The 13,571-nt window shown below is 34.4% G+C and overlaps 1 protein-coding gene across 1 annotated transcript in view; it reads left to right on the plus strand.

The window, feature by feature from the left end:
- Positions 1-1,455, plus strand: part of LOC110029085 (acyl transferase 5-like) — a 2,342-nt gene extending 887 nt beyond the window's left edge. Inside the window, exon 2 of the mRNA XM_020731210.1 lies at positions 364-1,455. Within this exon, the coding sequence (XP_020586869.1) occupies positions 364-1,206 (843 nt within the window). The 3' untranslated portion in view covers positions 1,207-1,455. The remainder of the gene's footprint in view (positions 1-363) is intronic.
- Positions 1,456-13,571: the final 12,116 nt, after the last annotated feature.

Raw genomic sequence — 13,571 nt, forward strand, 5'->3', positions numbered from 1 at the left:
ATATTTATATATATATATATATATATTGATGCAAAATAAGTTTATTCTTATCAAATTATTATTACTAAAATATTTTCTTATGATATATGCTAACAACAAACACGACGATAGGTGTCTGATGACAAATTTTCATATCTGAAGAATAATGCACGTAAAGACAAGAGTAGGATTTCGGAAGAAATCTGAAATGTTCGCTAACAGAAAATGGATTGGGGGCGCAGGGCATTTTTGTTTTAAATGTTTGTTAATTTTTTGCTTAAATTTTGAAAAACAAAATCTCTCTGACAAATTGTTTCGCTTAAAATTCTTTGCTTTCTCTCATTGACTAACAAATCTAATGGTGGATACAATCTGAATTTGCAGGTAACTGAGTTCACATGTGGTGGTTTCGTCATCGGTCTCTTCTCAGTCCACACAATGGCCGACGGCCTCGGAGTTGCTCAGTTCCTACACGCCATTGGAGAGGTAGCCCGCGGGCTGCCAAAACTCACCCTTAACCCCATATGGGGGCGGGATCTTCTTCCCAACCCAACCAATCTCCGGCACTCCGGCCCTCCTCCTGTCATCGACAACGACAAGCTTGAATGCACAACCATAGATTTCTCAGCCGACAGCATCCTAAAGCTGAAAACAGACTTCTTCCATTCGACTGGGAAACACTGCTCCACCTTTGACGCCTCCGTTGCCAAGGTATGGCAATCTCGAACCCGTGCTATTGGGTTCGAGCTCGATGAGCCAGTTCACATCTGCTTCTTTGCCAACATTCGCCACCTTCTCTCCAAAATTGTGCCACCAGAGGGAGGATACTACGGCAACTGCTTCTACCCTATAACAGTCTCCTCCACGGCAGGAATAGTGTCGGAGTCAAACCTTGTGGACGTTGTGAGAATCGTAAAGGATGCAAAGAACGACCTCCCAAAGGCGTTTGCAAAATGGGCCATTGGGGACTTTAAGGAGGATCCTTTTCAACTAACCTTCAGGTACAATTCTCTGTTCGTGTCGGACTGGACAAGGTTGGGTTTTAGGGAGGTGGATTATGGGTGGGGAAAGCCGGTGAATGTCATTCCATTTCCATACTATGAGTTCATGGCGATGGCGGTCATTGGAACTCTACCGGTGCCGAAGCAGGGAGCAAGGATCATGACGCAGTGTGTTGAAAAAAAGCACTTTGACACATTTCAGCACGAGATGGGGAAATTTAATTGAAAGAGTTAACGGTGCTAACACACTGAAGTGAAAGTCAGAATTGCAGTACTGGTTGCAATTGCACGATTAGGACTTGTTCTATTATGTTTTTTTTTTTTTTTTTTCTTTTTTCCTTTTTGGTGTTTTTTCTGTTTGTTAACCCTTAGTGATTGCCCAAGTATTGTTTTATGTGTGGAAACACGTTGTAATTAAGTGACAAAATGCTATGTTTTTCTTTGAAGGCCAATTCAGTTACCTTTGATGGTGTGCAACAGAAGAAAAAACAAACTATTTTTAGCGGATAATTTCATTGGATACATTATGCTACAAATAACTCACAAACTTGTTTTTTGACGAAAGGAGCAGTGAAGAAATAATAATAATAATCGAAAATATCAAACTTATGGAGGTGTAGAAAGTTCAGATTGGCTAAAAGGTTTCCTTTTTGGTCTCACACTTGGAAATATATGGAGAAGAAGAAAAAAAATGTATAAATCGTTGTTTGAGTTCAATGCAATAAGAAACAAATGAGTTCATTGAAAGAAAAAAAAAATTATGAAATTGTTCTAATCTGACACAATATTTTATACACAGACAAAGAAAAATCTTATCTTCTTGTGTGTGAATTATTGTAGTAATGAAATATTATATTTATGCAACTATGATGTTGTAATTATAACTTTCTGATTGGAGTAATCTTTGTGGAATTTTCCCAAGCTGGTTTTTGGCTTTAATTGCTCAAGACATACACATGACTCGAGACACATTTAGCAAAATCTTAAATTATTTTTTAGAAAAGTTTTCTTAACAACATCTATGAGACATAGTTGATCCCCACTTGATTAAGTTCCATGCAAAAAATGAGAAAAATTTGCACAAAAATCAAGTTAGTTGCCATATCTGAATCACAAAGGTAGTATTCTCATTAATCTTGGAAAAACACCAAAGAACTTTGAACCACTCTTTCTTCTGATTTGTTTTCTACAGAGTCTGATTGAATTAGGATCTCCCTTAATTATTTTTTTTTATCTCGCTGAACTAGGTTGGAGTTGTTAGTAAACTATAGCTTTTGATGTTTCGAATCGATTTCTTAAGATGTTTCTTTGTGGAAACGATATGTGGCACTTCATTAAAATCGATTACTATTTGGACACATATACTTGCATGAAGTGACATCTCGCTTTATGGTGATTTTGCAGTCATATTAAGGTTTTGGCGTCGTTGCCAAGGAAACTGCGCGAAGTAAAAATGTTAAAACATAGTAGAATTGTAGTTTAACAACTATAAATCTAGGTTTAGTATTTTTTTTAAATTTGTTTTCTTTGTCTAAAGTTTTTTTATCTCTTTTCATTTCATTATTCAAGAGCACACTTATATTGTGTTGTATTCTTCTTTGCAAGTGCTAAAAAAAATCAAAATGCTAAATAAGCCAAAAAAAATACTATTGTTAATTTTTTTTTTATGTTGTTGTATTTGTTAGAGTCCTTGCATGTTCATTGTGACTAGTGTTGAACCGAACCTTGTGACCTTGTGAGTGTGTTGTTTAGAGTCAATTGTTGTATCTTTTGTGTCATTTTCTTTGGGTATATGATCACTAGTGTATGAGTTTCACATTCAATTTTCTTCTAGTGTATGCGTAGAGGTGCACCGACTGAATTAAAACCTATTGACCCTGAAATTGAGCAAACTTTTTAACGTCGTAGGAAAGCGCTCATTGAAACTGAAATACTTGTAGGAATGGTTTAACATCTAGACCCAACCATGAGCCCTCTTAGAGACATTACTAACCCTGATACTGAGGAGATTCACATGAGTATCAATTACCCTGCATTAGATGCAAATACCTTTGAACTAAGACCTGTCATGATTCAAATGGTTTAGTAAATCCAATTTTGGGTGCCCACTGAAGACCCAAATCTGTACTTAGCAAACTTCCTAGAATTTTTTGCCACATTTAGATACAACAATGTCTCCAGTGCACCATTAGACTAAGGCTTTTCCCTTTTCTCTTAAGGATAGAGCCAAAGTGTGGCTGAACGCTTTAGCCCCAGGATCTATCACCCCTTAGAATGATTTAACTATCAAAATTCATAGTCAAGTATTTCACTCCTTCCAAGACTACCAAACTTAGGAATGACATCACATCTTTCTTACAATTCAAGGGGGAAACCATTTATGAGGCTTGTGAGAGATTCGAAGAGTTTTTTAAGAAGTGCTTTACCATGCCTTACCCAAATGGTTAATTATTCAAACCTTCTATAGTATACTTATATGTTGCCTCAGGTTCCTTATAGATGCTGCGATAGGAGGTTCACTGATATCCAAATCTTATGATTTGGCATACGATTTGATTGAGGAGATGTCCACCAATAGTTTTCAATGGCCCACCGAGAGTGTGCAACCGAAAAAGCTATCTAGTATGCATGAATCTAATGTCCCAATATCTTAGCTAACCAAGTGGTTGTGAAGTCCAAAAAATTGGATAATCTCATTGTGAATGTAGTGCAAGTCCCACCCCATGTAGAGGAGTTTTGTGATGAGACTCTGATAGAGCCTACCACGTCAACCTTATAAGCTTTGAAAGCCATAGAAAACTTGAACCAGGCCAATAACCCATACTCAAATACCAACATTCATGGATGGAAACAACACCCCAACCTTTAATGGAACAATAATAGCCAAGCCTATCAAGGTGGCAGAGCACATAACCAAGTAGTCCAAGAAAAAAACCCAACCCCATGGATTTAACATAAATCAGAACCACTAGCTAGTCACTTTGGAGGAGTTGGTGAGACAATTACATTTGATAATACAAAGTCAATGGCTAGCAATAAAAAATATTGAGGGATAATTGGGGAAATTAGTAAATTATTTCAATCATAGGAACCCAGAAGCACTCTCTAGTAACACTGAAGTGAACCCTAATAAGAAAGGGAATGAGCAATTCCATGTAATTAAACTAAGAAGTGGGAAGGAGTTAGACAAAACTCTATAAGTTATGAATGACCCCATAGATGTGTAATCTGAATTCAAAAAGAAGGAAGAATGTTATGCTAAGGAAATTAAAAAACACAAAACATCAAAAAAAGAAAAAACCCGAGAGACATCCACCCTCATTCCCTCAGAGATTTTAAAAACAAAAATTAGATAAGCAATTTTCTAGATTTCTATAAGTCTTCAAAATGTTAACTATAAAAAACCCTTTTGTTGAAACCCAGTAATAGATGAGTAGCTATGTCAAATTCATGAAGGATGTACTGAATTAAAAAAAGAAATTAAGAATGGAAAGACAGTGGCACTAACCGTAGAGTGTAGTGCAATCTTGCAAAAGAAGTTACCAAAAAAGATGAAAGACCACAGTAGTTTCACTGTCCCTTACGCCATATGAGAGATATTTGTTAGGAAGGTCCTTTGTGATTTAGAAGCTAGCATTAATTTGGTGTCAATGTCAATTTTCAAAAGACTTGAACTACAGGAGGCTACACCCCCCAACTTGACCCTAAAATTAGCTGATAAATCCTTAGACATTCCCATGGTCATCATTAAGGATGTGTTAGTTAATGTGCAAGCTTCATATTCCTTGCTGACTTTGTAGTCTTGGACATTGAGTAGGACAAGGAGATGCCCCTAATTTTAGGAAGACTCATTTTAGCCACTGGTAGGGCAATGATCAATGTACAACAAGGGAAATTGACCATGAGGGTGAATGATGAGGAAGTAACTTTTAATATCATAAAGTATATGAAATATCTCCAAGATCTAAGTGATGATCCTTACTTTAAGGCTGACTTAGTGAATGGGGTGGTGACTAGCCAATTTCTGAAACTTTGGAAGATAACCCAGCTGAGCAAGAGGTGATTAAGGAGGATAGTGACACATATAATGTTGAATCTGCTCTGATTTTAGAGGGCAACACTAGAAGATTTATGGAGAGCTCTGAACCCTTGGACATGACTTTGCACACTAAAACCCTAGCACCATCTATAAAGGTAGCCCCATATCTAGAACTGAAAGCCTTGCCCACTCACATGAAGTATGCCTACTTCGGAAAGCCTTTGAACTTAACTGTTATCATATATGTTGACTTGACTATGGAGCAAGAGGAAGAGCTCATAGGCGTGCTTAGAGCTTTTAGGAGGGCACTTGGGTGGACCATAGCTGGCATCAAAGGAACAAGCTCATCCTTGTGTGTGCTTATAATTCTAATGGAAGAGGGATAAATGCCTAAAGCTAACCCTCAGAGGAGACTAAACCCCATTCTTAAGAAGGAGGTAAGCAAAGAGATTCTTAAGCGGCTTGATGGAAGCATTATCAATCCCATCTTAGATATTGCCTAAGTCAGTCCAATCCATTGTGTACCAAAGAAAGGGGGTCACAGTTGTGGAAAATGAAAATAATGAATTGATTCCCACAAGAACCATTACTAGATGGAGGATTTTCATTAACTATATTAAGTTGAATGCTGCCACTAGGAAAGACCATTTTACTTTGCTTTTTCTAGACCGGATGTTGGATAGGTTAGCAAGGCATTTTTTTTACTGCTCCATAGATGGATATTCAAGATATAACCAAATCACAATAGTCCCTAAGAACTAGGAAAAGAGCACCTTAACCAGCCCTTATGAAACTTTTGCTTTAGGAGAGCATCGTTTGGACTATGCAATGCATAACCACTTTTCAACGTTGCATGATGTCCATCTTTCTTGACATGATTGAGACTGACATAGAGGTCTTTCTAGATGACTTTTCTAATTTTGGCTCTTTATTTGATTACTCCCTAAGTAATCTTCAAAAAATTTTACAAATGTGTGAGTGTTGACCTCATTTTTGATGAGGTCCAAATTTTTTTCTTAGGGTTTAGCATCTAGCCATAGAACTTTCCTATTAACTATCCTAGAATAACAGTAATCTTAAAAACTCAAAACACTTCTTGACTCTTTTGTAAAGTTTTACATGAGTGGTCTCAAGTCCTCAACTCATGGTTAAGATGACTAAGACCAACTTATTGAAGCTCAAAAATGAGTTATTATAGGGTTATGAGGCCCTAGGGAGACCCTGAGTGGCTAGACCATTCATACCCCCATACCTCACCTTATGCACACCACTACATATCAAATTCACACCCACTTAATATTGAACACACATTCACACCACTGTACACTTCACTACACTCACACTACCTCATACCACCTTACACACCCACTTGGACCATCACACACACTCCTTTCACCTTATACACCCATACACTTCCAATTACCCCAAACCCACTAAAATTTCCTTCAAATTTTATCATGACAAGTCCAAAATTTCATCAATTATCATATTTCACTCCAGACAATTTACAAATAGTAAAAATGATAAAAGGACATCCCAAACCTGCATATGTGTTGGCCCTGGCGAAAATAAAAGTAGCTTTGTAGATCAGAGAACCAACATCTATAGTCTTACCTAAGGAAGAAGAAATCTAAAGTCTTAAAGCTCTAAACCACCAAGATTCATGATCAAGGATAAGCCCGTGAAGTTCAAACATGTGAAATGAGGAAGAAGAAGAAGAAGAAGATTCAGTCTTAAAAATGGCGTGAATTAGTCCAAATTTGTAATTTAGGAGATTTGTCAGCAGGCAGGAATGGTTGGTTCAGCACCTAGGCGCGAGTGTTGGCACTTATGCGCGGGTCTGCGAACTTGTCTGGTGCGTAGGCGCGAGAGGCAAAATTTTGCAATTTTTTATTTTTAAATATTTAAAGTGTAAGAACAACAAATCTAAGGCTTCCATACCATAAATTAATCGATTTGATGTCCTAAAAATAATTAATCATCTTTCCATCACCTATTTACACAAATACTAAACTCCCAAAAATTTTCAAGGATCCACATAATTCAAGCATTATAACAAAATAGATTCACTCAAAAACTTAAGATAGCTTCATTAACACCATGGACGGTTCAATACTGTTACATTATCAATCAAACAATAGAAATCAAGCAAACAAAAACTTAGATACTAACTCATGCATAACTAAAGACACACATAATTTGAAGGTAGGTGATACACCTAAAATATATAGTGTTTTTAGACACATTTTTATATCTATTTTTGAGATATTGCGCTTTAATGGAAGGTATTTATGTGTTTTTCTTTCAAGTACAAGTAAAAAGTTGAAAAATGCTAGAAGGAGCGAAAAATGTTCAAATTTGGAGCAAAAATGTGAAATTCTGCAAAAGTGTTTTGGTGCCTAAGCACCAGATCTCGTGCTTAAGCGCCGAGGAAACAGAGAAGGCCGCGCCTAAGCGTCAGAGGCCCCGCGCTTAAGCGCCAAAGGCAGTTTTCTTCATTTAACCAAATTTTGAAGAAATATTTGAGGCACATATTGACTAATGAGGGTGGTTAAGACCACTAGGAACGAAAATATTATTAAAATACTTGCAAAAGGAAGCATCTTTTGGAGAATACATCGAATTTAGACACTTTTTGAAGAATTTCCAAGGCACCTTTTGGAGATTTATAGAAGAAGGAAGTTGAGACATTTGAGATGGGTGCTTGAAGAGGGAGAGAGTGTTGAGTCTTGAGAAGATCGTGGAGAATCTTGTGGAGAGATTCACGCACCATACAAAATTTACTTTTATCCTTTTTGTATTTAGTTGTATTTTGAGAGTTTAGAGTGTTGTGAAAGAGAAGAGATTCAAAGGAACTTCAAGAGTTTGGTGGAGGATTTGAGATAAGTTTTTATCTTCTGTTTTGAACTGCTTCTGGTATTAATTGAGATTTCTTGTTGGTTTGACAATGATTTCTACTTTTAAACTAAAGTGTTGTTTTATTTTCTCCATTGATTGTGAGTAGTTTTCTTTATATTTCTCCTTAAAATGATAAGTAATTAAAATGTTGGATGAAAGTTGTGGAATGTTGGAAGAAGTTATGATGATTTAAATCCAGGTACTTCATTTACTTCTTGATTTGGCCTATCTAGATGTTAAAATTTCTTGTGCGAACTTTTTTTTATGAGAACATGTAAGAACATGGCTGGTATTGTCTCAGTTAACAATTGGAAAGAATCACATGATGTTGTATGAATGAGAATATAATTGATATGATTTAGTGCAAATAAATTGGGAAACAATCTTTGAAGGGTGTAGAGTTAGAGGACTTTAGAGTGACAGGCTAAAGCCCCTAATGTGGTTTATGGAATATTATTTTAGGTTCTAATACGAGATGTTAACCCCTAGGTGGAGGGAATCGAGGGAACTCTAGAATGAGAGCTGGTATATTCCCTGCCTAGTCGGTCTTCAAAACTATTCAAACTTTAAATTAGTCAATGTTATTTATAGAATCTCTAGTAAGGGGAAGGAATGGAATTGCTTCTATTTAGCATAACACAATTTGCATACTTCCACAACAGAATTTTTATACTTATTACTGAGTCTTACTAAGTCATGATGAGGAGAAATGTATTTTCATATCAAGTGCTTTTATTTACATAAACTCAAGTCTTTACATAACTCAAGTTATCTTTAGAAGATTTTACTGTTTTGTCAAGATATCAAAAATACTAAAAAGATTTAAATTTTAATTACTGTCAAATTATCTATAGTTTAAGTAATTGTCTTTTAAGAATATAAAGTTTATTGTTTAATAGTGCATATTGCAAAATTTCTTTGTGAGTTCGATATTCAGGTCTTAATCAAAAAGTCCTATATTACTTGATAATGATACGTATACTTGCGTAGGAATACGTATACTTGTGAGTTCGATAAGTATATATTAGGATACGTATACTTGATAATGATATGTATCCTAATATATAAATTAAAGAGTTAAATTCTTATTTTCTTCAGGATCAAGTTCTTGCTTTTATTGCAAAGTAAGGAAATATAAGTGAAAATTATAATTAAAGTCATTGTTGTACTGTTGCATATTAGCAGTTTCAGGATCAAGTTCTTAGCGCCGTTGCCGGGGATCTTAAATAAGAAGATTGATTTAAGAGAAATTTCTATTTTTAGAAAGTCTTATTTTAACTTAAAAAAGTTATAGTATTTTATTTTGTGTGTTTTATTTTATTTTATTTTTGTGTATGCGTAGTTGAGGTTCTGAAGGACTAGTGCCCTGCTGATAAGAAAATCAGAAAAACTAAAAAATTAAAAATTTTGAAAAATTTAACAAAAATTATAGAAATGACAAACCAAAACAATCAAAAGTACTAAAACAATCAAAATGTTGAAATTCATCAAGAATTTAGACCATTAAGAAGTTATGATAACCCTATAATAGATGAACTTCATTATAGTATTCAAAAACCTACTGTAATGGCTAATTCATTTGAGCTTAATTCTGCTATTATCCAAATGATATCAAATAATTAGTTTGGGGGATCACTAACTGAAGATCCAAATTTACATCTTGCCAATTTTCTAGAATTGTGCGCTACATTAAATATGATGGTGTATCAGATAATGTCATAATATTTAGGTCATTTCCTTTCTCACTGAGGGATAAAGCTAAGATGTGGTTGAATTCATTAGCACCTGGATCTATCAGAACTTAAGGTGATTTAGCACAAAAATTCATTGCTAAATATTTTCCACCATAAAAAATTGCGAAACTTAAAAATGATATTACATCTATTAATCAGTTTGAAGGGAAATCTATTTATGAAACATGTGAACGATTTAAAGAACTCTTAAGAAAGTGCCCACACAATGCTATACCACATTGATTAATCAATCAACTTTCTATAATGGATTAGCTTGATCTCTTAGATCTATTATCGATGCCGCTGTTGGTGGTTCGTTGATGTCATATAGACAATAGTCGATATTAAAGGAACCGGTCCTTCAATTTGTATACATAGAATTCATATGGAAGAAAGTTATAAACCCAGGGTTGATCCTCAAAGGAGATTGAATCATGTTATGAAAGAAGTTGTTAAGAAAGAAATTTGAAAGTGTTAGATGCTGAAATTTGCTACCCTATTTCAGATAGTGCATGAGTTAGTCCAATTCATTGCGTTCTCTATGGAAGGATGAGTAATTGTGATGGTGAACGAACATAATGAATTAATACAAACTAGACAAGTTGCAGGGTGGCGAATATGCATTTATTATGGAAAATTAAATCTTGCCACTAGGAAAGATCATTTTTCATTACCCTTTCTAGATCGGGGAACAATTAAGTAAAGTCATTGGAAAACTGAAACAACCAAGGGAATAATAATTCATTTTCTGGATGAATATACTGGTTATAAAAAAAAAATAACTCCTAAGGATCAAGAGAAAACAACTTTTATGTCTCATTAGTAATTCACAATTTAAGGAGAAGAAGTTGTCTATCTCATTAGTAATTCACAATTGAAGGAGAAGAAGTTTTCTATAGAATAAGTGGTGTTACAAATGGGAAATTAGTTATAAAGTCAAGGAGCTAGCTACATTTCAAAGATGTATGATGGCAATTTTTTGTGATTTAATTGAAAAAGGAATTAAAGTATTTATGGATGATATTTTACTGTTTGGAACTTCATTTGACTCATGTTTAAAACATTTATCAAAAGTTCTTAAGCGCTGATAAGAAAGAAGAGAGTTAAAAGGTAGGATTCAAAAAGAAACAGAAGTCGAGAGAGAATAAACTGAAGAATCAAAAGAGGACACTCCGAAAGATTCTGAAAGACCTATTTCTCCACTTAAATTTAACTTATAAAAACCACCACCTCCATTTCCTCAGAGACTTTGTCAACAAAAGTTGGATAAGCAATTTTCAAAATTTTTGGAAATTTTTAAGATTGCTAAGTCTTTATGTCATTTATTGGAGAAAGATGCAATTTTCAACTTTGATGAAGAATTCCTTAAAGCTTTTGAGTTATTAAAAGAAAATTTAGTCACTCTTTGAAGATAATGAGACTGTTGTACTTAGTGCGGAGCTATAATTCAGAAAAAACATCCTGAAAAGCTTAAATGGATTGGGGAAAACCTATTGAACTGATGTGTGATGCTAGTGATTATGCTATTGGAGCTGTTTTAGGATAAATATATGATAAAATTTTCAAGGTAATTTACTATGCTAGTATAACTCTTAATGAAACTTAATTTAATTATACAACAACTGAGAAAGAGTTGTTAGCAATAGTATATGCCTTTGATAAATTTAGATCATATTTAATTGGAAGTCATTACGTAGTGCATACAGATCATTCTGCTATTAAGTACTTAATGAAAAAGAAGGATGTTAAACCTAGAATTATAAGATGGATTCTTCTTTTGCAAGAATTTGATTTTGAAATAGTAGATCCAATGCATGCCACAAGATCAATGAAGTATCCTGCAAAAGGTAAAGATGCCAAGAGTTTAATTTTACAATAGTAGATAAGAAGAGAACTGAAAATCAAATTGTTGCTCATTTGTCTAGGCTTGAATTAGAAAAACCACTCTATTTTGTAAAAGAAATTAATGAACATTTGAAGAAAAGATTTGTAACATGAGAAAGAAGAGGAATTATATCACTGTAAAGATCTTTTTAAGGAAGATTCAAACTATGTTTGAGAAAGTTTTGAAATTTTGGACACTTTAGAAAACGATAAATCTGTTTGTCCATAAATAGAAAAACCTTCAGAACTTTAGTTGAAGTTACTTCCTGATCATTTAAAATATACATTTTTAGGAGATACCTCTAATATTTTTAGGAGATTCCTCTACATATTTTTAGGAGATTCCTCTACTTTACCAGTTATAATTTCCTCAAAATTAACACTGGAAGAATAAGAAGGATTGATGAAAATTTTGAAAATTTTTAAGAAAGCTTTTGGATAGACAATAGCTGATATTAAAGGAATCAGTCCTTCAATTTGTATGCATATAATTCATATGGAAGAGAACTGCAAAGCCAGGGCCGATCCTCAAAGAAGATTGATTCCTGTTATAAAAGAAGTTGTTAAGAAAGAAATTTTAAAGTGGTTAGATGCTAGAATTATCTACCCTATTTCAGATAGTGCATGGGTTAGTCCAATTCACTGCGTTCCTAAGAAAGGAGGAGTATGGTGAACGAACATAATGAAATAATACAAACTAGACAAGTTGCAGGGTGGTGAATATGCATTTATTACGGAAAATTAAATCTTTCCACTGAGAAGATCATTTTTCATTACCCTTTCTAGATCAAATGAAGAATTGCTACTGCTTATCATCCTCAAACAACTGGTTTGACTGAATTATCCAATCTTGAGATTAAAAGAGTATTAAAAAATACAATTAAAGCCTAAGGATCAAGAGAAAATAATTTTTACCAGTCCTTATGGTACTTTCGGCACTATTTTTGGTGTGGGGTTTGCCCGTAAGAAGCTGTCGGTCATCAGAATTGAAATCCCGTTGCCCGCTTCAGAAGGACGTTTGGGCAATTAAAGAGTTAAATTATAATTTGAAAGATGCTGGTGAGAAAAGATTATTGCTTTAAATGAGCTTGAAGAGATAAGGAATAAATCATATGAGAGTGCTAAGATTTATAAAGAAAAGAAGAAGATGTGGCATGATCAAAAGATTCTTATTAAAAATTGTTAGCCAGGGCAACAAGTTTTGCTATATAATGCAAGGATAAGATTATTTCCAGGCAAACTTAAGTCTAGGTGGATGGGCCCATTTGTTGTGATGAAAGTATATCCTTATGGAGCTATGGATATTAAGGATCCTAAAACTGATAAAGTGGTGAATGGTGTTTAAAGTGAATGGTCATAGACTGAAACCTTATTTTATAGGGGATTAGCATAAATTTAACGATTGTATGATGTTGGGTCAACTAGAATAAGCACTGGTTACATCAGGTTGATGACATTGAACTAAGTGCTTTGTGGGAGGCAACCCATAGTTATCAGCGTGTTTTGCTTTGAATGTTGCTTATGTCTGATTAAGAAAATTTGAGATAGTATTTTTTAGACTATTTTATATTAGTAATAATTTTAAGATTTTATTTAGTGATCTAGACATGCTAGAAAGAGAATTTGGACGCTAAGTTGACTGGTGCAAAATTGAGCACTGGCGCTTAAGCGCCAATATTCGCGCTTAAGCGCGGTAGTTAAAAAACATGTGCTAAATTAAGATTCTAGAAGGTTTAACCACCAATTGGTTCGTAAAAACGTGCCAAGGCCGTTCCAAGATGTCTCTAGGAGTTATTAGAAAGATTTAGGCCTATAAATAGGAGGCTTTAGTAAAAGAATTTCACCCCAAATCATTTTTAGCCCTAAAGTCTAAGAAAGAGAGAGATTTTGATAAGATGTCGTCATGAGAGATGGATTTGAAGAAGAAGGAAGAGACCATGAGGAATAAATTCATTAGTCAAAGTGCACAAGAGATGTATAATGGTTTCTTAGCCGTTAGTATCGAAGGAATATCAGAAAAGATCAACAAAATTGAGA

Source organism: Phalaenopsis equestris, unplaced genomic scaffold (genome assembly GCF_001263595.1).
Source record: "Phalaenopsis equestris unplaced genomic scaffold, ASM126359v1 Scaffold000546, whole genome shotgun sequence".
Classification (NCBI taxonomy): Eukaryota; Viridiplantae; Streptophyta; class Magnoliopsida; order Asparagales; family Orchidaceae; genus Phalaenopsis; species Phalaenopsis equestris.